General features: G+C 34.5%; 1 protein-coding gene across 1 annotated transcript in view; it reads left to right on the plus strand.

Annotated features, from left to right (window-relative positions):
- Positions 1-10,644: 10,644 nt before the first annotated feature.
- Positions 10,645-26,361, plus strand: part of LOC112043779 (photoreceptor-specific nuclear receptor) — a 30,342-nt gene continuing 14,625 nt past the window's right edge. Inside the window, exons 1-4 of the mRNA XM_052885120.1 lie at positions 10,645-10,687; positions 11,467-11,595; positions 12,244-12,358; positions 19,420-19,523. Coding sequence (XP_052741080.1) covers positions 10,645-10,687; positions 11,467-11,595; positions 12,244-12,358; positions 19,420-19,523 — 391 coding nt within the window. The remainder of the gene's footprint in view (positions 10,688-11,466; positions 11,596-12,243; positions 12,359-19,419; positions 19,524-26,361) is intronic.

A 26,361-nucleotide genomic window follows, 5' to 3' on the forward strand; every position in this document is an offset into this window, starting at 1 on the left:
ACTTTAATTAGTTTAATATTAATTTACGATCAGCGAAAGAAATCCATAAGTAGTCTAAATTTCAATTTTTAGAATTTTACGATTTCAATTAATTATAAAACTATTCCATAGTTAAATGTTAGTATTATAGTGATTAGCTAAAATAGATAAATCGAACTATTTTAAAAATAGAATGAAGCTGTAAAAAAGTGTCAGTGTGGACCAAGAACTAGTAGTTACATAAGAACTGTATTTTCAAAAATGGAAGTGGCACAAACTCCCCTTTCGTTAACACAAGACCATCAAGATGGTAGATTAGGAGGTAAGTTTAAGCCTTGTTTTTCATTTGTTTTATTGTTATTATCCGACGTAAAAAGAGGGGTGTTATAAGTTTGACTTGTCTGTCTGTCTGAGGCACCATAGCTCCCGAACGAATGACGAGATTTCAATTTAGTTTTTTTTTGTATCAAAGGTGACTTGCGGCGAGTGTTGATGAAAATCGGTTGGGCCGTTTAAAATTTGTAGGGGTTGAAAGTGGGGAAGAACAACCGAATGTCCGTTCCCGTAAGAACATGGGGGTAAAATATAATTTATGACACGCGCAAATGCAGTGGTAAAGCCTTTACGATACCACAAACTTTACCTTTTAATAATATTAGTATAGATAATGTAGGATTGTAATGGTGAAAGAATAGTTTCAGAGCCTATTAAATGCAAAGGAACAAATAAACAATCAAAGCTTTCCTCTTTATTTTATTATTTTTAAATTATTTTAATATGGAAATCAATGTCTTTATATCTAAAAAGTTTTTATCTCGTGAAGGCTCTACGAACCGTAGAAGTTCTACGGCTACGGTTTGCTACGAAAGTTTACAATGCCTGTATTAATCCCAATTAAAAACGTTATAAATGCGAATGTGAATATGTTTGTTACGCTTTCATGCCTAATCGATTTTATAATAGTACATTATGATATAAGTGCTGTAAGTTGAAAATTACAACCTAGGCGATATTGCAGCTCGAGCCAAAGGCGAGAGCTAAAGTAAGGAAGCAGAGGCTTTAATTATCAAAGCACACGTATGTCATAAGATACATTTGCTAGGGAATACATTTTGAACACACTTTCTGAAAATAAGTTTGCATCTTTGTCTGTTTTCCATATGATGACATTTTGATACGCTTGTCATTTTTGCACAGATAACGAAGTGCGCTCACCAGCGTTTGTTTTTTAGACAAATGCACCAAAAACAGCCAGTATTACTAGTTAAGTAAATTAATATTTTTGGGTTTCTGATCACGATAAATGGACATTTATTGTCAAAATTATTAAAATGATAGAATTAAATGTTTTATTTATTATATTTTATCTCACAAAGTTAATTTTTTTAATAAAATGTTGAGCACTTTTCTGACATAAAACTCTTTGCCAAGATTTTAAAAAGAACCGTTTGGATGATAAAGGTTTTATATTACCTACATGTGCGTAATGTAGGTAATATAAAAAGAAAGATATCAGTATTTTAAGTAGGTAGGTAATCAATAAGTACCTTTAAAAAATTGGCTTTACGTTTCAACTGAGAAATAAGTTACATTATGCAAATTGTATTTTTTTCAAACCAACAATTTTTTTTTAATGTTGATTTTTTTACGATAAAAAAGAGGGGTCTGTGTATACTTTACCCACTATGATTGTAAGTCAAAATCTATATCTATGCTTCTGTACTAATATATAAAGCTGAAGAGTTTGTTTGTTTGTTTGTTTGCTTGATTGAACGCGCTAATCTCAGGAACTACTAGTACTACTACTACTATTAGAAAAATTATTTCAGTGTTAGATAGCCCATTTATCGGGGAAGGCTATAGGCTATATATTATCCCCGTAATCTTACGGGAACGGGAACCGCGCGGTGTCAGCTAGTACAATATATTATTAATCACAGGGCAATATACAAAAAAAATTACAATAGATATTACCAAAATTCAAAATTTATTTATTTTCAGATTTTTTAAAAATTTCAATTAGACTTACATAACTGTTTACAATTAGTTGTGATAGGTCAAGTGTGACTGACTATTTGTAGACTTTACTTAAAGGTACAGAAGGCAGGTTCTGCTGAGAAAAATTCTTCTCTTTTCAAGAACAAAAATCTTTAAAACCAACATTATTTACATCAATAATGGGTATGGGTAGTCTTTCTATTCTTAAATATCTCTATTCCAATTAATTCTTCTCGATAATCCTATCCTATCTTTAATTTAGGTTTGTAGATTAATCAAAGTTGAGGGTACTTATGAAAAAACTTACTGCTCCAAAATGTGAGCAACTGGCCGGCAATTGAGACCCGTTAGTACAACACAGGAGAACGAAGTATTTCTATTGCAATCTACAAAATCATGGAGACCACGGAGTGCTACGTGCCACTTGGCACTTTTTAGACTTCTCGTATTAATTTAATTTAATTGTGGTGTGCACAAGATAACAGTTGTTATTATTAAGGCCTTGTCTGCGGCACGTGTCCGTAAAGTCATTGTCAAGTTGTCCCAGCGAGGAAGCTGCCTCCTGGCATCTAGGTGGGTCTACAGCACCGAAAGGTAGGTTTGCACGTAATTGCCTTCGTTTCCGTTGTGAAGTTGTTTTTGATGGCCTCCGTGGTATGCGCGATGGATTTACAAAACGGAGGTCCTGGGTTCAATCCCCAGCTGGGCAGATTGAGATTTTCTTAATTGGTCCAAATCTGGCTGGGAGGAGACTTCCGCCGTGGCTAGTGACCACCCTACCGGCAAAGACGTACCGCCAAGCGATTTAGCGTTCCGGTACGATATCGTGTAGAAACCGAAAGGAGTGTGGATTATCATCTTCCTCCGAACAAGTTAGCTCGCTTCCATCTTAGACTGCATCATCACTTACCATCAGGTGAGATTGTAGTCAAGGGCTAACTTGTCAAGAATAAAAAAAAGAAAACCTGCCCTAGATAAGTAAAGGAAACTATCGAATTCCCTAATCTACAGTCAACAGAGTTCTATTCCAGAGTAATACTCCACGGCACTTTCCACAGAGTTATCTTTCAGTAGGAAGATTCCATGAACACGGCATTTTCTTTAATGAAAGCCCACCGACGTCAGTGTGAAGAGATCGTTAAATTCAAATTGGGCCTTTGATACACCTACTATCAAATTGTTCTATCTGGCAAGCCGAAGGCCTATTATTATTCGGCAGGCGCGCGCCCGTAACTCGGGGTCTATTTGACTGATTTTCAGCCGCTCCATGATTTGCCACTTTACCCGGTCAGAGCGTGCCGTGAATACCAAACAGCCAGCAGTAGAGATGGGGATTCAAATTTCATTTTCGTATTCCAATAATGGGTGCGCGTGTTGAATAACATTGGGATGCGTTACTTCTGTCAATGCTACTTCATTATTTTGTAATATTGAATCGATTCCATTGAATATTGTTTGTTTTACGTAAGGAAAAACCTGTACTTTTTACGTACATGACGTGGCACTGTAAAACTTGATATTGAAAAGAAAATTTGCATTAGAAATCAAGAGAAAGTAAAGCAGATTATTTCACAGCTAGACCATAGGCCACATATAAACCATGCTTAAGAGTTTTAGGCATTAGAACTTTTTTAAAGTAATAAATAGCGTTATACGCGTTTATAGGATGAATTTGATAGTGGTCTCCCTCCGAAGACCTATCCTTGATCTATACTAAAGACATACCCGATGTTTACTGTTTACCAACAAAAATTTAAATGAAGGTAATGTCATACAAGATAATGTCAACGAAGAAAACGCATGTCATTTCAGAACTTATTTATTTTAATTATTGTATTGTATTTCATAAAATGTTATTCAAAATGTATTAACTATACCTATTTAATTGTTTTAATATTTTTAATCAAACTTATTTTCATTAATTTAAGAACAAGTTAATTATAATTATTATTAGGCGTAGAATGACTAGCGATTTATACCCTTATTTTTAATTTGTTTGTTGGTAAACAGTAAAGCCATCCAGTATGATAATAATTATATATTCTTAACTCAGGTGGTTATCTTTTTTTATAGTACACGTCACTTACATATATTTAACACTTTCTTATAAGATTTTCTTTACGCTTTAGCGAAACATAACGTAAAACAGGATGACTGTAAGTGGGGGGTAGTTCTAAAAGATTCCTCAGATCGTTTCTTTGAAAGGGGGAGGGAGAAATTAATCAGGACGGCTCAAGAGCTCGCGTCAAAAGAAAACCAAATAAAACGGCAAGCGACAAAGTTTCCCGTTTCTGAATAGCGGCTAAGGGAAGAATAGAGTAGCAGTTTTATACAAGTTATAAAATAAATAAACTGTAGGAAACAATTTTTAACTATGTTAATTATTTAGACACAGACATATGAGTTTACTCTAAATCCTTTATGAATAATTATTTATAAAGAGATAAGTAGGCAGTAAAGTTTTAAATATCAAACTATATTATATATAATAATATAATTATATATTAAAAGTTGGCTTATCTAGATATTAATAGAGCATCGATTTTATATTTAAAATTCAGAATATGAAATCATTTCTTATTAATAGCCATTTTATGCATAAGTAAATGAAATTACAAGGAAACAATTATTTGTTCTATTTGTACTAGTTTATAGCATGCTACAAAATATTGAACATAATATTTATACAAGTTGTGACATTAAAGTTCAAAACAACACCCTACTTATTTATTTCACGTATAAATAAATTTGAACTGTGAACATTTATGTACATACATTATTATATCATTGTCTTTCTGCTTTAAAAAAAAAACATTTGATTTTTTTATAATGAACGTTGCGGTCAAGTCCATTTACGAATACAGTAAAATATATTTATTAAAGTATTCGTAAATTGCGTCAAATGAAATACAAAAAATTTAGATCTAGCCACTCCACGCCATCCTTTATCCAAGGCGTAAGTGCCATACTCGGGACAAACATTGATTTATCTTGATACCGGGATTTACTTCGCTCTCCGCTCGTCGACTTCCAATTTTCCAAACTGTTCTTTTTATGTGTCTCATACAATTTTCTTTTATGTCCCTCCGAGTTTTATATAGCCTTCTTTTCTGTTATTCCGGCGCGATTTTATTTTATATATTATGTTTGTTACATTTTGTGATATTGTTTTACGCTTAGATGTTGATGTTACATTTTTTTTTATTCTTTACAAGTTAATGGGCGAATCCAACTCGGCTGGTTCAGAAACTTGGTCGCAAACTATGGGCCTCATAAGAAAACTCAGAGTCACATAGCGGGCGATGGAACAAGCTATGCTAAGAGTGTCTCTGCGTATCGAATCAGAAATGAGGAGATCCGCAGAAGAACTAAAGACACAGACATAGCTCAACGTGTCGCAAAGCTGAAGTGGCAATGGGCGGGGCACATAGTTCGAAGAGCTGATGGTCGTTGGGGTCCCAAGGTGCTGGACCGCATTAGACAGTGTTGGTCGACGACATCAAGCGAGTCGCAGGTATTTGCTGGATGCAGGTGGCTCAGTATCGTGATGTTTGGAAGTCCCTACAAAAGGCCTGCAGTGGATGTCCATCGGCTGACATGATGATGATGATGATATCAATGACTCCCACGTAGTATACAACTGGTGCGAAATCCTTCTAGTGTGTTACAAACTAACCTGACATACATACATATTGCAATGCCACTGAAACAAAACAAAATGTTGTTAGTCGAAAAGTTTGTATGGATGTTTGTTACTCAGTCTATAACACAAAAGTAAAAAGTACTGAATGAATTTGGCTGAAATTTATAATGGATACAGTTTATACGAATTTTATGAATGTATGATCTTTGTTTATTTATTTTGTTATTTATTTAATACTCTTTATTGTACACCACAATAACTAAAAAACGAGCAAAACAGTAACATAAGAAGAAGTGTACAAAAGGCGACCTTACAGCTTAGTAGCGATCTCTGCCAGGCAACCTTAGGTTTAGGAACTTGCCTATATTAGGACATGAATACGTAGGTGCTGTGTACGTATTATTACGTTTGTTGTACTTTGGTTGCATCTATTAAAAATCAATTGTTTCCAAGAATGACGAACACATTGGACAAAGCATTGACACGAGGTCTCTCCACAGGGTGGCGGTGGAAAGGGGTGATTATTGCTTAATCAACTTGTGACAAAATCAATATTGACCGCATGCCCGCAGGGTGAGCCTGAAGCGGCGGACGACATGTTGTGCGAATAAAATGCGATTTTTAAAAAACAAAATCTTTTTGTAGGTACGTCATTAGAGAGATACAATCGGAAACTAGAACTAACTTATCCTATTAACTATAAAATAAATGAATAAATAAAAAATATATATTAATCACACAGTAACAAATTTGTAATACAATAATAGAGTAGATCCCTGTCTCCCAAACTAGCTGTAACTGTATCTTGGGAGCCAGTGGATTCCCATTAGTGTTACTTATTAAAATTCAAACACAAATAAATAAATTTTCGTGTGTGTGTGTTTAATTAAGTATGAACGCGCTTGCTAAGAAAAGTATCCTCATGTGTTCGAGTTTAAAGAATGTGTTGAACAATTAGATTTTCGACATAGTTGTAATCGCAATCAATTAACCAGTGAAATATGTACGTCTTAAAAGCATGATTACTTAATTTTCTGATAATGATACTATACAAATCATGTCCACATGGAATGGTAGCAAGAATACTGGTTGCTTGCTGCTATAACACGTTGGACAGCCAGGCTGATCCTTTGCGCGAAAAATGAGTCAGCCCTTCTGTCACCAGTCGAGGCAACTAGCTGCGATAAAATAATTTGGAGAAATTTTTAGGCACTGAAAATTTATGGCCCAGGAGTTCTCCACGGCTAAAGGAACAACAAATATGTATTTCGCTAACTTCATTAGCCGGTCAATCGATATTAATAAAATATATGCTTAAATTCTTTGAATTAAAAAAATAAAATTCCTTTATTTTGTACGACATTTTTCTACATCAACACAATAGAAATAATTCAACATTTCTAAGTAGCCCTTTGACACAAAATCGAGTTATCTGGGGGTAGTCAGACATAATTGACAACCGGCAATCAGACTGACTTTATTGTGTTTGTTTATTTACTTTTCACCGAGGGACGGTGGATGTAGCATTAATATTTTCGTAGACCTGCTATAAAATAATATTGTAAGTAAATAAATTAAAGTTAAAAAACATTTTACTTTTAATTTAAATGTTACATAATGGCAACTTGATAATTTTTTAATTGGTTAGCTGTCAGTTGTGGTTTCTTCTTACAATAGATTAACAACATTACCACAGACAAAAATATTTTTTCTGCGCAGAAAACCTTTTCTGTCGTGAAAACTGTGCTTAAGGTTAAGGTTATTTTTTTAGCGTTGCGCTGTCGGAATATTGGCTTATGTAATAATTAATTTCCAAAGAATAAAGAATCGTAAAGAAGAATTTATAGTATGGTCAGTAGATTAGATCTTTATGAAATACTAGCCGACACCCGGCGGTTTTACCCTCGTAAATCACGCCTATACGTGACTTTCTATTGGTTATTGGTCACTAGAAAGCTACGTTATTTATAGGTTTCATTTTAAAAAACAGTTCAGTTAATCCGGAGATTACCCCCTACATTACCTACCACAAACATTACCTCTTTATAAAATTAGTATAGAAGTATAGAAGAAAAGCCATACTTTGTCAGCTTAAACTCTTCTAATGTATTTATAAAGTGTATTGGAAAATAAATCTCGTTCTTAAAAGTACACAGATCATATAATGTTTTCACCTTAGATACATAGATAATAGGTTTTCACCAATATACAATAGCTAAGAATAGTTCGTAGTGGTGCCTCTAAGCTTACGAACTCTGTGGCAGCGAAGGCACTAGTAATTTAATGACGTAATTCCATTTAAGGTAACGTCACTTGCAGCTTCCATCTGCCGCTGTCTCTAACTACGAGAACTGGTGTATCGAAGACACTATCCGCAGAGAAAATACTTTTATAATTTACTAGCGGACGCCCGCGGCTTCGTCCGTGAGAAAATTGATGAGAACTTTCGTTGTACGTGACCATTATTTTAGAATATATAATGGGTATATTTTCAATCTAGTTCCCTTTTCAGCTTTTTACCATAGAACTGCCAGGCATCGCAGAGGTCTCCCTTTATTCGTAGTTGTCCCTTAGACGCGTATAAAGCGTTCCAAGCAAGATTGCAGCCAAGCGCTCGCCTATATAATGTAAAAAATGTAGTAAGCTATCCTTGAAAGAAAAATCTACCAACTTTCAAACTTTCTTGTATATTTATAAAATTCCATTCCATTCCATTCCAGCTACATGTTTCTGGCAGCGTTTTTGATTATAGCTCCCAAGTGTCTTGACTTTTTCCAACTCTTTCAATAATTATCATGTTTAAATCAATTTACAGAAAATCTTGAAAAAATAATTACCAAAACCTTCTTCATAATTCACTCATCATCTTTTATTGAAAACAGCATGAAGTACGAGTATGTTTTTGAATTTATTGCGGACAGACAGACAGACATGACGGTTGCCTTTGTTTTATAATTTGTGTAGTAAGTATATTTAAACTATTATTCTTATCAAATACAAATATTAAAGACTTACAATTATTATAACTCTTATATTTTTTTTAAATAAAGAAAGTAACAAAAAAAATGTGTGTGTCAGTTCCGACGCACGAATGGAGTTTACTCTTTCAGATCGACTGTCTAAATAAGTGTATGTTGCCCTGCAGCATACACTTTGTATGTCTCAATACATACGCCTGAAAAGTGAAAGGTGCGCAAACGAGGAGGACTAATATTATAAAAGCGAAAGTTTGTGTGTAAGTGTGTAAGTATGTTTGTTCCTCTTTTACGCTGTGGCTACTGAAGCGATTTGGCTGAAATTTGGAATGGAAATAGATTTTACTCTCGATTAACACATAGGATACTTTTCATCCCGGAAAAATCCATGATTCCCGCGGGTTTTCTGATAAAATAAATTCCACGCGGACGCGGGCGTCCGCTAGTCTATACTAATATTATAAAGCTGAAGAGTTTGTTTGTTTGTTTGTTTGATTGAACGCGCTAATCTCAGGAACTACTGGTCCGATTTGAAAAATTCTTTCAGGGTTAGATAGCCCATTTATCGAGGAAGGCTATAGGCTATATTTTATCCCGGTATTCCTACGGGAACGGGAACCACGCGGGTGAAACCGCGCGGCGTCTGCTAGTCAAGTATAAAATCAACGCTTAAGTAATTTTTCAGCACATTTTTAGGTAGTAGGCCTTGATGTCAACTATCATCCTGTAGACTATGTCGTAATATTTACGGGGCATCCTGTACATTGAAGATAAATAAAAACTAAAAAACTAAAATTCCATTCCATTCCATTCCAGCTACATGTTTCTGGCAGCGTTTTTGATTATAGCTCCCAAGTGTCTTGACTTTTTCCAACTCTTTCAATAATTATCATGTTTAAATCAATTTACAGAAAATCTTGAAAAAATAATTACCAAAACCTTCTTCATAATTCACTCATCATCTTTTATTGAAAACAGCATGAAGTACGAGTATGTTTTTGAATTTATTGCGGACAGACAGACAGACATGACGGATGTCTTTGTTTTATAATTTGTGTAGTAAGTATATTTAAACTATTATTCTTATCAAATACAAATATTAAAGACTTACAATTATTATAACTATTCTATTTTTTTTAAATACAGAAAGTAACAAAAAAAATTGGCTGACACACACATTTTTGTTACTTTTCCGACGCACGAATGGAGTTTACTCTTTCAGATCGACTGTCTAAATAAGTGTATGTTGCCCTGCAGCATACACGTTGTATGTCTCAATACATACGCCTGAAAAGTGAAAGGTGCGCAACCGAGGAGCAGCAGGCCGCGGTGCGCACAAAAATGTAACGCTGTCAATCGTTCATCCAATTTTACTGACCATATTTTTTTCGTACCGGGGGCTATAAAATCGATTCTTAAGGAGTAAACTCCAACAACTTAGCTTTCATATTCATAAACACTTCATAATTCCCAACAGTTTCATATAAACACTTAATATCAATAACGGTAATAGAATAACTATCGCAAATCACACCCTTTTACTTTAATAGCATTTCCACTTGCTATCGAATAAAATAGGGGTACTTTAATACGACCAACATAACTGGAGCGCTGTGACAATCAATTTTAAGCTCTATAATTAACCTTGTAAAGCACAATAAAAGGGTAAAATATAATGGGTACTGGCACGATGAATCAATTAAGTAATTGGTGAATGCTACACCATGGGTTTCAGGGATAAAGCGATTTGTAACGGTTTTAAAATATAATCAAGTGCGATATACGCAAATATTTGGGTGAGGAGATATATAGACTATTGACTGACTAGGTCAGGTTGCTATTGTATGTTTTCTAATCTAAAATGAATTTCACATAAAATGTTTTTTGTTATTCCTTGATTAAAAAAAATATTTAATTGTATTTGTGGATCGTGGACAAAACGGTTTTATATTGCAACGCGTTGGTTGGTTTGGTCGTTTTTAGCCCTAAACGTTCCTAAATCTACCTAGCAATGCTGTGGGCTCATACTTGGTGGTGGTACTCAACAACATGCAAGGTTGTTTAGTACCACCTTATGTACTGGCGCGCATGAGTAAATCCAAAAATCCCCTCTCCGGCTCCACTGCATTTTTGAGTTAGGTACTAAGTGACAATGACGAATAAATAAAATTACAGTTTCAACCAAGAAAGATTTTTTCAGTTGAGAGCCGTGATCGCTCAGTGGATATGACCTCTGCCCCCAAATCCGAAGGTTGTTGGTTCGAATCCGGTTCGGGGCATGCACCTCCAACTTTTCAGTTGTGTGCATTTTAAGAAATTTAAATATCTCGTGTCTCAAACGGTGAAGGAAAAACATCGTGAAAAAACCTGCATACCTACTAGAGAATTTTCTTAATTCTCTGCGGGTGCGAAGTCTGCCAATCCGCATTGGGCCAGCGTAGTGGATTACCTATAATTGGCTTAACCCCGTCATTCTGAGAGAAACTCGAGCTCAGCAGTGAGCCGAAAATGGGTTGATAGTGATGTCTATACTAGAACCTTGATAGCCCAGTGGATATGACCTCTACCTCCGATTCCGGAAATTGTTGGTTCGAATCCGGTTCGGGGCATGCACCTCCAACTTTTCAGTTATGTGCATTTTAAGTAATTTAAATATCACGTCTCTCAATCGGCAACGCGAAAACATCATGAAGAGACATGCATATCTGCGAATTTTCTAAATTCTCTGCGTGTGCGAAGTCTGACAATCTAGCTATTTGGCTAGCGTGGTGGACTATTCCCCTAACCCCTCTCATTCAAAGAAGAGACTCGTGCTTAGCAGTGAACCGAATATGGATAACGAATTATTTATTAACTACCTCTTACTTACAGGCGAAGACAACACATCTCCCCTGCGATGGTCGCCACCAACGTCTGCTGCGCTGGTCGCAGCTGCTCTAGCGCCACCAGCTCTGCGACCCTGGCTGCCAGACCCGCCTACAAAGAAGATGAACCACTTGGGTAAGACAGGTCGGCAGATCAGTCTTCTTTTTTATGTTAGTTTTTAAGCCAAATAGGTTTGAGGTTGATTGTAATCATAATTACATAGGGACTAGTATGACATCCGACTTCACGATTAAATTGATATTGACGGTATATACAGAATGTTCCGTAAATAGTACAACATACTCTAGAGGGTGATAGATGATATCAAAGCCTTATAAAATAACGCAATATATGTTAAAATAATTATCACACTAATATTATAAAGGCGAAAGTTTGTGTGTAAGTGTCAAAGTGTGTAAGTGTGTTTGTTCCTCTTTTACGTTGTGGCTACTGAAGCGATTTGGCTGAAATTTGGAATGGAAATAGATTTTACTCTGGATTAACACATAGGCTACTTTTCATCCCGGAAAAATCCATGGTTCCCGCGGGATTTCTGATAAAGTAAATTCCGCGCGGACGTAATTTAACGCTTAAGTAATTTTTCAGCACATTTTTAGGTAGTAGGTCTTAATGTCAGCTATCACCCTGTAGACTATGTCGTAATATTTACGGTGCATCCTGTATATTGAAGATAAATAAAAACTGGAATTTGTTTTGATAGTTAAGCAAAACTTTTTAAATGTATATTTTCCATGTTAAATATATTCTATTATCTATGGCCAGGTCTGGTGTGTGTGGTGTGTGGAGACACAAGTTCGGGAAAGCATTACGGCATCCTCGCCTGTAACGGCTGCAGTGGATTCTTCAAAAGATCTGTGAGGAGAAAGCTTATATACAGGTTCGTTTCTTATAACATTATGCTAATCATTAATTAATAATGAAAGCTTTAGCTGTTGATCATTATTTAGCCTGCCTCGTTAGGTTGTGTGGCTATGGATCGTGAGTGGGTTTTCTTTTTTACAAAGAAAAGCTGCCTGGAGTTGATGGTGTTACAACCCTGTAGCCAGTGGCGTAGCGTGTTTGGAGGGGCAATCGAAATTAGTTGCGGGGCCCATATGAAGAGTAAAGATTTCATGCAAAAGAAACAAAAATGCTCTCTTTAAATAAAAATTACAGTGACTTAGCCTGTGTCAACTTTTGGGCCCACGCTAAAAAAAGGAAAAGAGATTCCTTTTTTTACTTTTGTCAGTTTTGAAGAGTAAATTGCAGTTTGTTTTTATGTTTTTTTTTCCGGGAAGCACCGGAATAAGTGAGATTGAGGATTACATTTTACTATTTTTTACGAGATGGGACTGGGACAGCTCCGACGCCATTGGTCGAAATATCGTCTATATATTTTTTTCACTGGCCGCATATCATATATACCACGTAACATCGTCGCAGCCGTAATCATTCATGATAAACATATTTATAGAGAATAGAGTCAAACTGTTAATTTTAGCCTACCAACCATGCCTACGTATAAAAGTTGGATGGTGGGTCTGACGCACTTAGCTCTAAATCTCCTCATGTAGGTATGTAGAAAGCCCCCTGAAGTGGACCATTGAAAATACACCGATAATAATTGTGATGATGATGATCATTGTGTTATCTTATAAACGTAATTTAGGTACTGTCCCTTTAAAGTGATTAATATTTTGTATCATTAGCAAACTATCAATTTTTCCTTTTAAAAACTATGTCGTCTGTATTTGTACAGTTGATCAAATACAGTATACTGTCACAATATTATAAAGTAAAATATCTACAATTGATCTGGTTTATTTTTGAACAATTTTAGTAAATACATTAAGGTGATTAAACACACATAACTAGGTATAAACATTAAATTAAACACATTATCCATTATCGATACTTATAATAAATCTGTAGAGAGGTAAACTCTGTGGATGAAATATATTTCCAAAATAACTATTAGCGAGTGATTAGTGATTGATACTGATGCCAAAAATGCAATCAGGAAATTTTGTCTGTCTGTCTGTCTCTCTATCTTTATGTTCGTTATCGAAATATTTTTATACTCCAGGGCAGGTATACTTTCATCACGCTACGATCAATAGGAGCAGAGCAGTGAAGGGAAATATTGGTAAATTGGGAAAAGTTACTCCATTTACAGCGATACAACTGTAAGGGCTGGATTAAAGAGGTCTAAGGGCGTACGAAGTCGCGGGCGTCCTCTAGTTTACAATATTGCCGAAGGATGTTTTGGCACATAGTTGATGGGAGACGAGTATTTTAGTGTTCTTCCCATGTTTTGTTTTCTTATTCTTTAATTTTTTTAAATAAAAATTTTTAGGATAATTTTTTTACTATAAGATAGCTTAAATTTTTATTCTTCTTTATTTATATATTTCTTGCAAATACTGTAGGCATTTAGGTAAGTACTTAAGGTAGGCATTTTGAAGAAAAGCTTCAGAATTTCTCTTATTAAATTAATAATTAAATGTTTTATTTGTTATTGTCTGTTTGCCCTAATAAGTAATACCAGTCTCTTTAACAAATTCTAACTTATATTAGTGTATGTTTATTCTTATATAGGTACCATCATAAGTGTAGCCTTCCTCACTTACTTATGAATAACCGTTGTTCTACGAAAAATTGGGCAATGGTATGACACAGATCTTAAAACAAAAGACAAAGATGATTCAGTAGCCCAATTTGAGCAATGGTGTTATACATTTTACCAAACATTACCTTTTGGTTGTTAGCACAGGTGCAGTGCATCCGTGTCATAGAACAACAACTGTGTCATATTTATATATTGTGACCTCATTAGTCGATTTCACATTCTTCGATTTGGCAACTGTAATCTTATTTATTCTTGTATTTGTAATGACTCTTTTCATCAGTGTCCAGATGTAGGTATTGGGACTACCGCAAACAGAAAGCGCACAGGCGTTCTGACTTCTGAGTTCCAATTTCTAAGTAACGTTGTTAATTTATAACACTACCACTCAGATAGATGGCGATTAGACCACGCTGCTTGCGCGTCTGGTGTTGTGGTGTTATATATAACTAGCTGGCTCTGTGCGATTTCACCCGCGTGGTTCCCGTTTTCGTAGGAATATGGAGATAATATATAGCCCATTCATTGAATATATTGTCGTATACAAATATATTTAAACAATATTAGGTATATTAGTCTAGTGGATGCCCGCAACTTTGTCCACGTTTTAACAAATCCTGCAGGAACCGCATGAAATTTTCGGGATATAAAGTAGCCTATATGTTGTTTCCTTAACCTACCCGGACAAACAGAAAGTCAGACAAACAAAAAATTTAAAAACCTGCTTGTTATCATTAAAATAACTATCACTTGAGACACAGTTATCTTGAAATCACAAACGGACAAGTCAATTTATTTATATGTATTGATGATTAATTTTTGCCTTACGGTATTCTCAGATAATATGCAAACGTTAATGGCCTAACAGTCCAGTCCAACGAAGCGCGTATAAAGGGATTTGTTAAGATCGAAGGTAGACCTTTACCCAAATCCATTTTGGTTCAACACATACCTATACGAACCTTCTAAATGACTTTTTACATAATAATTTCTACGTGATTGGTGGTAATATCTCCCAACATAAATTGATTATACTTCGCTTTATACACTAGCAGATGTATAGAATATTTTTACCTAAAACAATCTTCAATTCTTACCTAAAAAAATAGGGTAAATTATAACATTTCTATGCAAATTGAGCAAGATTTATGTAGGTACGAGTAAGTATATAAAATACGATTTTTTTATTTTACAATGTTGTAGTTTTCAAATAAAATGTACATAATAGTTTTCAAATCAACTTTGAAATTAATCGTAAATAATTATCTAGAAATATATGTACAAGTACAGAAGATTCACTCCGCAACCTCATTAAATAAATAGAGACTCTGGCTACGACACAATACGGCGCAATTCAGTTCGCAGTGGTTTAGTTAATTATATTTCTCATATAATCGAATATGTACCTAATTCTTTTGAGAAAATTATTATTACACCATAAGTGATACAAATTACAATAACTTTTACTAAAAATGCATTTACCAGATCAAACAATCACGAAAAAAAAACAACAAACAAATTCACCCCAAAATTAATTTACAATCAAGAGCGCTAGATATCAAGCGAAATCCCTTAATCCCCATCAAAAACCTGCTGCCAAAAATATGTATAGGAGTCACATCTGTAAGAGACTCCGCTAAAATGACAATAGGGGATGCTCTTCAATGAGTACCGAATCCACTTAATCCTCTGTGCATATTTCTAATTCTGCTTGCATCTGGGGTATGTCGTACCCCGCAATGTGATAGACCAGAATGGTGTTGGTGTGTTTTTTTTTCATTTGATTTGTCCGTGTTACTTTTTTGTTTTTTTAATTCTTTTACAAGTTAGCCCTTGATTACAATCTCATCTGATGGTAAGTGATGATGCAATCTGAGATGGAAGCGGACTAACTTGTTAGAAGGAGGATGAAAATCCACACCCCTTTCGGTTTCTACACATGGTACCGGAACGCTAAATCGCTTGGCGGTACGTCTTTGTCGGTAGGGTGGTAACTAGCCACGGCCAAAACCTCCTACCAGCCTTTTATGACGCCTTGTGTTGCATGTATGTAGGTATAACATGATCATTAATATTAGCCTATTTCTACCCGACTACGGCGAAGCCAAAAGGAAGGGTAATGATTTTAGCAGTATGTATGTATCTTTCCCGTAGCGCCTTAAACTATAAGTACTGAAACGATTTTAGTGGATGAGAGTCAAAAGATTAGTAATAATGGCCCGGATGACGTAGGCTATATAAATTTTATAAAAATATATGACTAAATCTAAACTTCAGATTCCAACCTCAAAAAAAACTGAGATAATCGTCACTTGTTTGGTATCAAAAGAAAGTCTTGGCAAGCAAATTATAAATATGTATACAAATCATATTGTTTAAGTGAAAATACATCTTCGGTCGGTGTGTAAATTTTAAGTAATTAAAAATCACGTGCCTCAAATGGTGAAGGAAAAACATCGTGAGGAAACCTGCATACCAGAGAGTTTTCTTAATTCTCTGCGTGTGTGAAGTCTGCCAATCCGCATTGGGCTAACGTGGTGGACTATTGACCTAACCCCTCTCATTCTGAGAGGAGACTCTAGCTCAGAAGCCTATAGCACTCGTGGATAGTGTAGCTTCCAAACAGTGAAAGAATTTTTCAAAGCGGTAATAACCTTTCGGATTTATATATTGAGATGATAAGATATATGTATGAATAAGAAAGACAAGCTCTTAATTTCATAGCCCGACTCAGGATTCGAACCCGCAGGAGCTCGTGGACTAACCACTGGACTAACGTGGCAGTTATATACTTTATCATACATAGATACATAAATAACTGTAGTCATAGTTTATGTAGATACATGCACCATTTCACCTGAAAACACTAATTTATTATTTTGTGTGTCAATTATATTAAAATTGTTCTTTTTAAATTAATATTTATGTCTATATGCCATTGGACAATTGAATGCTAATACAATTATTTGTTTTGTTTTATATTTTAAATGACGGGAGTAAAGAATAAATGAATTCTGAATTTATATGTCTATTTACTTATCTTTTGTATTTTATTTGTACTTAATACACGCTCACACGCAAATTTCTGTTATGTCATGTATGTTATGTTATGTATGTTGCGCCAAACTTGCTTTTAAAAACCACATAACATCCCGAATATTAAAAATTGCGCGAATGTAAAACAGAAAGTAATTTCAAAACTTGTATTCTTCAGCTTTTTTCTATAATTGCTTCAATTCAATTTCTTATATTTGTTGTATACGTTAAGTATACTATCTATACTAATATTATAAAGCTGAAGAGTTTGTTTATTTGCTTGAACGCGCTAATCTCAGGAACAACTGATCCGATTTGAAAAATTCTTTCAGTGTTAGATAGCGCATTTATCGAGAGAGGCTATAGCTTATAGATTATCACGCTACGAGTAGGATCAATAGAAACGGAGCACCAATGAAGAATGTTTCAAAACCGGGGTTTTTTTTCCTATTGAGAGCTTACGCTGCGTGCGCTGCGTAAACGGTTAAAGTATCGCAAAAATCATGTATGACAGAATTATTCTCCTTTAAAAGTTCTAAAAAAAGTTCGCAGCAATTTGTGAAAAACTGAAATCCACGCGGACGAAGTCGCGGGCGTCCGCTAGTTAGGTATATTATAATGTGTATGCAAACTTTAAGTTTGTTGTATACCTACTGTTACTTTAAAAATCACATCTCAAATACCCATTACTGTGAGGGTAGATGTACAGATAATATTAAAAACAGTTTAACATTTGGCCCTCTTCGCTCCCTCCCAATTATTAAGCGCCCGTCGTAATGTTATTAATATATTGTGAATGCACCCTTATGGTCAAGTGTGACATGTGGTTCTTTATGGTGAGCAAATTGATTTCACGGAGGTCTTTTGTAGGTTAAAGTTATCCTTTTTGCATTCAACCATAATATTATAGAGATTGCAACTCATTCGGTTACTGATTTAGAATTAAATTGATATGGCGATTTTATGTCTATTTCTGTAGTATTTTCGTATTAATTACTTTATTTTTAGGTGGTCTAAGACCGATTGAATTTTACTTAATTAATCTTATCTATTCTATTTATAATTCTATAGAATGAAAAGAAAAGTACAAGCGATGCCGACTTCTGAGTGTTACAGTTTTATTAGCACATTTTCTCTTCTTTATGGGGTTTTTAAAATTTACAATATCGCTGATAGTTTTTGAGTTATAGTGAAACAACTGAGGCCCTATTTCAAGGTTTCGTTTTTAGGTTATAAAAACTACAACTTCTACTAATGAAATATTTCTGAGAATTTGATTCCGCGTCGAATGAGGTATGGCTTATATTTTTCCTCCCATTCCAACAATTTGCAGGTTCCACACTACCCGACCAGACTATTAAGTGTCTATATTTAAAACTTTACGAGATACATTTCAATTAGGTAATTATATGAGTTTGTATTTTTTCTAAGAATTTCACAGCCCGAAATTGGGAAGGTCTCAGTGCCTCGGAGAACTCGTCAAGTCGTCCAATATCACTCCAAGCTCGCCAACCCGTATTGTAGCAACTTGGTGGGTCTTAGCTCCATATCACCTCTGCCAAAAACAGAGAGGTCTGGCCCTATAATGGGCTGATAAGAAATAATAATGATATTGATGATGATGATGAAATGACTAATCTCAGCATGAGTTTTATCGGTTCGAAAAGTTATATCGAACTTGGTTTCCCTTCAAAGGACGACTACAACAAATGTCAACCGACGTAAGCCTATTATATGAGGGATTACGAGTAATGAAATATCTTTAATCTTTATTAGTCCGGGTCGGCAGATTGTTGCTATTCAATTCCAGTAGTTTTCCTCTTACAGACATTGGTTTGGTTTGATTGCTTTTTCTTTTCTACTTCGAGTGGAGGCTTTTACTTATATTATTATAAATACCTATATTCCCTACAATGTTCTGCGTAAGAATTCCTATCTTTCTATTTTTTTATTCTATAATAACATACTCGTAAATAGATTAAAATAAGCAGTTATCGAGTGGTATGTAGGTACCTCGTACATTTAATAGAACAAATAAAAGTTGTGATACAAAAAGTAGAAAAATAATTTTATCTCACTTGCTCGGAAAAGTTACTTTTGCGCGGCCAAATCAGGCGTTAAAAAAAGTTTTTTTAAAGGCACTTAAAGGTATTGAAATAGTTCCATTTTTCCCGTATTCCTACGGGAACGGGAACCACGTGGCTGAAACTGTGCGGCATCAGCTAGTAATGTATATAGATCTCTTATATATCTATCTTATAGATCTCTATATATAGATCTCTTTATTGATTGTGTAGATGCCAGGCCGGCACAGGCAGATGCGTGGTGGACAAAGCTCATCGGAACCAGTGCCAAGCGTGCCGTCTCAAGAAGTGTTTGACCATGGGCATGAATAAAGATGGTGAGTTTCTCTGTGAGTAATTTTTGTAAGCTACTTATTTTTGTATACTCGTATTTGTACCGCCATTTGTGTAAATACCTAATGTCTATTTGTTGTAATTGCTTCATGTTATCATACTTCGGAGGTAACTAGTAAATATACGTTTGACGTCAATAGTTGTAGCTGTGCTGTTTGCGTAGACAGAGGTTTTTTGAGTGTTGCTTAAGCTCATTACCTATGTACAGTTAGAGTTATATATAATGGCGCCTAGACGGTACATTTTATCGGATCAGTTACAAGTCTGACATCAGCTGGTGGCTGACTCCTAGCCATATGATAGATAACTCTGGTTTATATGTGATGGTATCAGCGCTGTACTTGATCAATATAGAGAATAGAACTGTAGTTGTAAGTTAAATGGTCGTTCCAATAATGACCGATAGTGTTACTTTGTGTATCTTGCCATCCTTGACACAAAAAGCTTAGAACCTGAACTGAGGCTACGGCTTAGCCGTTATCAGAAGTAGTATTTAGTCCGTTCCGCCGTCATCAGAAGTGAAATATGGTCGATGCCCCGATAAATACACTGCTGATTGGGGAAATAAACGTATCTATTCAAAATAATAAATACATAAATATTTAAAAAATAAATTAAAATTAAATTCGAAATATTTTGTTGCTTAAATGCATGTATCTTGATTATTTACTATCTTGACAGCTCGATTACAGTATTTTGCTACGAACAAATATATAGGTAAAAGGTACGCCTAAATTTGTTGTGAATTGTGTTATTAGCAAACTTACTACATACCTGCAGTTCTAACTGTACAGTCAAACCTGTCAGTTAAAACGTCCCTGTAAGCAAAACTGAGAACTGTACAGTTTTTTCTAAAATGATTTTGATTAAATTAAATGATAAAACTGCACAGTAAAAACTGCACAGTTTAAATTGAACGTAGCCAACATTACATGCCGTGGCCTCCTCCTATTATGATGAAATACGAATCCAAATCCTAAAAATAAAGATTGGTATGCAGATTAATAAATTGTGACAAAAAAAACGTTTTTTTTTAAATTCGCCCCAACCCTTTACAAGAGGGGATGGGAGTATTCGCAGTTTTCAAGGTAGGAAGTTAAAAATCGGTACAGACTCTTTGTTCCCCCGAATTTAGCGCGGAGCCGCGGACAAAAGCGAGTAAAAACATAAATAAAAAACAAATAAGTCGTCATTCCCACGGACACACACGTCATAACCTATCAAAACATATAACAGAGCCATAAACCGACAAATCTGCAGACTGGCTCCCGTCACACGCAGAATCAATTAGGCGAGAAGATATTGGTACAGACAAGCGTGGAACCCCTCCTTATGCGCTTTGTTATCGCCAAAAACAGTAATTGATTTTAAGTGTGGAGCTAGTCAATGTATTAATTTACTTGTTAACAAAGTGCAGAAGCTTCCTCACCGATAAATAATATTTAATGAAAAAAAACTGCGGTTTGGACCCCGAAAAAGAACTTAATTCTAATCATTTGAAATTAAGTATAAAATATCGTGATACGTGATAGCCCAGTGGATTTGATATCTGCCTTCGATTCGGAGGGTGTAGGTTCGAACCCAGTCCAGGGCATGCAGCTCCAAATTTTTAGTTATGTGCATTTTAAGAAATTAAATATCACTTGTCTCAAACAGTGAAGGAAAAACATAGAAAAGGAAACCATACCTGAGAATTTTTTCAAGTCGGTCAAAAATTATAACTATAATATAATAATGCATGATGTACCCAGCCTTACTCTTACATATACATTAATTTTCTTTCGAGAAAATATATTAAAAATAGAGAAAATCGGAAATACCTGTTAAATTACTGTTCTCGAGTTGTCATCCGTTCAGGTGGGAAATTAAATAAGTCTCTTGATTACAAATAATAAAAGGCATTTTATAATTTTACATAGAATTAAAAAAATAGTCTGATAATGATTATGATAATTCAACGAAGTGTTAATGCTAGATTAACATCAAACAATCAAACTTGTTAAGTATCAAACAAAATCGACAGACTATCAAAAAGTCTACGCTAATAATGACTCAACGAAACGAAGTTACAATGCAAATGAAGATCGATCGTGATAGAGATAGAGAAATCGATTGACTATCAATAAGGCACTGAACTAGCGAATAATCAACAAACAATTTTGAATCTCATTAACACAAACAAAATTGACTGACTATCAAAAAAACAATGCTGATAATGATAATGATGACTCAACGAAAAGTTGCAATGCAAATGTAGATAGATCAGATACTAATATCAAACAAAATCGACTGACTATCAAAAAGACAATGCTGATGATGATGACACAACGAAAGGTTGCAATGTAAATGTAGATAGATTAGACACTAATATCAACAAAATCGACTGACTATCAAAAAGTCAATGCTGATGATGATGACTCAACGAAAGGTTGCAATACAAATGTAGATAGATTAGATACTAATATCAAACAAAACCGACTGACTATCAAAAAGACAATGCTGATGATGATGGCTCAACGAAAGGTTGCAATGCAAATGTAGATAGATTAGATAATAATACACAAAATCGACTGCCTATCAATAAGGCACCGAGGTAGTGAATAACCAATAGTCAATCTTGAATCTCACTAACAAGGACACGCATTTAAATTATTACACCAAAGCCGTTCATGTAAACTAAACTAACAATCGTATGCGCGACTTAACTTCAAATTTTAAATGCGAACATTTTTTTGGGTCCATAAGCCCTAATTTGTATACGAGCGGCCGCGGTGGGCACGTGTCGCCACGTGGCCGAATATTTTTTTACCCTTTTGCCTTTATCTAAAACATTTTAAAACATTAGGAAGGGTAGGAGAACTTCCTTGCATTTTTGGATGTTGTCTTTCTAAATGACTTAATAAAAGAAAGCGCTGTAGACAGCGGTGAGAAGGTCTTATTTCTATGGTGTATCATAAATGAAAATGAAATAAAAAATGAAAAAATCTTTATTCGTCAACCAAGTCTTACAAACAAGTAGCAAGGGCCCCTGTACTAGGTGGATAACCCGTATTACTGGGTGCCCCGAAATAAAAACTTGATAAACGATAGAAATTAGTGTGCTTGTATAAAAACGCTGATATTGAGAGTTATTATTTTTCTTTGTTACATTATAATATTATACGACAGTCATTATAGAAATTTTATTAACAATAAATCTGAAAGATGGAATGCTTTTTAGATTTTATTTAAATTAAACAAAAATTAATTTCACGTTACTTTTTGTAAGCAAATTGTTAGCCTTAAAGTGTTTGTCAGATAGCATGGGTACGGTGTCAGTCACCTGTATGATGATACTATTATCGTGAATCGCAGCAAACTTTCAAGAGTGAAACGAACTGTCACCCGGACTATCCTACATGAAACGAACGTTAATCTATGTTTAAGCACACATCACCTAGTGTAAATAGATGTCTAAACATAAAACTATTTGTAATTATAAGTATTTAATAATCTCTATATATTTTTTTTCAATAATCGTTTGGATTTAACAAAAATCTACATGTTAATTCTGTTCCCAAATGTTGTAATAATATTAGTTTTTTTTTTACTAACTTGAACCAAATTATCAGACAACATTTTACTAATGTATTATTATTATTTCATATTAATACAATATCAATTGCAAAGGAGCACGTCTTATAAAGACTAAAAATGATAATAAAACCTCTGCTAACAACGTGTATTTCATAATACCCTTAAGCGCAATTTAATAAGTCTATCCACGCCTCCGTCATAACGAATGCCACATTCTCGCAAATACAGATAATTAAGCAAAAACTACAAAGCACAGCCGCGGGCGATTCACGCTTTACATTCAAATGAGCACCCCCGCTGGAGGGGCGTTTGACCACATCATTAATTTAGATATTTGCAAATTGCGGCTTACAATATTAGAAAGTACGTAATGATCATTATTTGTTAATGAACAATGCAAATGAGATTGTTATTAACCACTATTTACATAGTTTGGTATAAACTTAATTTGAGAGCTACGTATGTTTCAGCAAATTTTAGAGACTATTTTTGTACATAAAGCTATTCTAGTTTGGCTATTGTTGTTGTTGGTTTAGCTATTGTATTTATAAACTTCTAAATACAATTAAATAAATGAACCTACAACTTATTTAGAAATCTAATATAGAAAATATTTGAATACAATAAAAATCTGTAATTAAGTATTTATAAGATTAATGGTACGTATAAAGATAGTTAATAAAAACAGCAATGTTATCACGGAAATTCGAAACAACATTTTAAGAAGAGTGGGTAATCTAATCCAACAATCAAACTCCGTCCGATTACCATAACGTATTGAACAATGAATCACTGATCCAATTTAACACGAAAAGAATTGACAAAAAGATTTTGTACTTGTTGAAGTGACGTGGACCGAGGATACCTCCCTGCGGCGTCCCCCCAACGGGAGGCTCTTTTAGTTGTTCCTTTATTGCTTTAAGCTTTGCATATTATTTTGCTCTCGGCTCTCTCGCGTGAAAAGGAAAGCTTAATTCGGTTACACTTTGAGATGTCGACACGACAATCTCGTTATCCAGGGGTTCTGATGCTCTGCTTTCTCAAACGCCTGTGTGGAGTTCATTAGCGTCTATTTTAATTTTACACGTTTCGTTTTAAGGTTCTTTTTTAATGTAATTAGTGTTGTAACATAATTAATATGCAGTTTTCTATTGTCTACCTTAATAAGTATATCAAGATGTTTTTTTTATAAAAAGGTAGCAACCACAGAACAGACATCGCTAAAAGCTAACGCTTTTAGGTAGCAACCTACATAAATTTGATATATTGGAAGCACAGCACAAAACACGCGGTTAATTTTAGATTTTTAAATTAGTTTTGAAAATAAAGTTGACTTATTTAATTTTGGATTTTGACAAAATTTACAGACATAAAAGGAAGAACTTGAAGATTCATTTGTAAAATGAAATGCTAATCGGGTGACTTTACATTTTAATCCTGCAACCTTTTGTAGAGCTGTATCGTCGTGAACAGAAGTGTAAATAGAAATAATTTTATTATATGTAAATGCTGATTACATAATATCGTAAATAAGGTCTTGGTTGTTTAGTGGTTAGCGATAGACTGAAACATACAAGGTCCACTTTGGACCAATTATAATATTTTTTTTTTATACGAGGATGTATTCGGAAGCCTATCAAAAATATTATAATAAATATTATCGTACGTGCAATGTTTATCTTCAAGTAGAATATTTTTTTTAGTTAGAGAAGGTACCTACCTGTTATTGTCCTTAGCTTCCTTGAAAGCTTGGGCTTGCAGGTTTTTAACAAAATCTCAATTTTGTCAAAAACTAACCTCATTTTTGTTTTTAGTAGATTGTTAAGAACTTGGGAAACCTTAAATTTTTTTACTAAAATATCTTTTGTTTCAAAAATATGCTACCTAATAAAAGCGGAATACTTCGCTGGTTACTTATAATATTATATAAGATATTAAGGAAAGTGGTCATGTTCTGAAAACGTAAAGTAGATCATGAGCGTACTCAAAATCCAACGTCGTGTACCCTAACACTTAACTGTTTATACCCGAGTTAAAGCTATAGACGCTGATTAATGCGATTTTAATCCCACCATAAACCCCCAAAATCCATCCTGTATTAATCGCCTACAACCCGAAACGGTACATTACACAAATGTGGACCCTAAAGCATTGGGAATGAAATACCAAATTCAATTAACCGTAAATTGGTGGCAATCAAATAATGCGACGGATTTCTAACTTTTAAGCTGAACAAGTATGAGTTCAAACTCAAAAGGCTTAGGGTCGCCTTTTCAATTGTCAAAATTATAAATCCCTAACCATGCACGTAGGAAAATCAACTTTAGGTCCTCGGTCGAGAGTGTATAATAGTATGAGAACGTATTCTGGAATCAATAACCACTAACGGTGGATCAGGAGCGGTGACTGAAAGAGATGAAATGGGTGGATTTGTGTATGTGTGCAAAGGATAGCTGTGTTTAACTCGACATCGCTTTAAATGGATTAGGGATGTGAAACAGATGAGGCTCGCACCTGATCTACGTGATTTTATTTTTCAATTATGACAATATCAAAGGGTTATTTTATTATTCATTTTGTGTTTTCCTGTTTTCGTGTTTAGTTTTTGTAATCCAAGAGAAAAACTACATTTGAGAGCTATGATCACAAGATCATAGCTCTCAAATGTAGATTTAGGATTTAATAAGATCATCATTATCAACCCATTTTCGGCACACTGTTGAGCTCGAGTCTCCTCTCAGAATGAAAGGGGTTAATCCACCACGCTGGCCCAATGAGGATTGGCAGACTTCATACACGCAGAAAATCAAGAAAATTCTCTGGTATGCAGGTTTAATCACGATTTCCTTCACCGTTTGAGACACGCGATATTTAATTTCTTAAAGTGTACACAACTGAAAAGTTGGAGGTGCATGCTCCGGACCAGATTCGAACCCACACCCTCCGGAATCGGAGGCAGGGGCCATATTGTTGTATTTAAAGATAACAATAATTAAGTGGATCCGAAACTTGTAAAGATACTGAAATTTCAATGTGTAAAAAACAAACAAAACAAAAAGTGCAACCAGAACTTAAATATAAATTTATTTATTATTAGAACTTAAATATAAATTTATTTATTATCAGAACTTAAATATAAATTTTAAATTCTAAAATCGAACTTAAATATCGCTGAATATCGTGAAAAATCAATTCTATGTACTTTTCTTTCTTTTCATGTCCATTAATCAAATTTGTGTCTGTGAA

Source organism: Bicyclus anynana, chromosome 2, assembly GCF_947172395.1.
Source record: "Bicyclus anynana chromosome 2, ilBicAnyn1.1, whole genome shotgun sequence".
NCBI classification, from domain to species: Eukaryota; Metazoa; Arthropoda; class Insecta; order Lepidoptera; family Nymphalidae; genus Bicyclus; species Bicyclus anynana.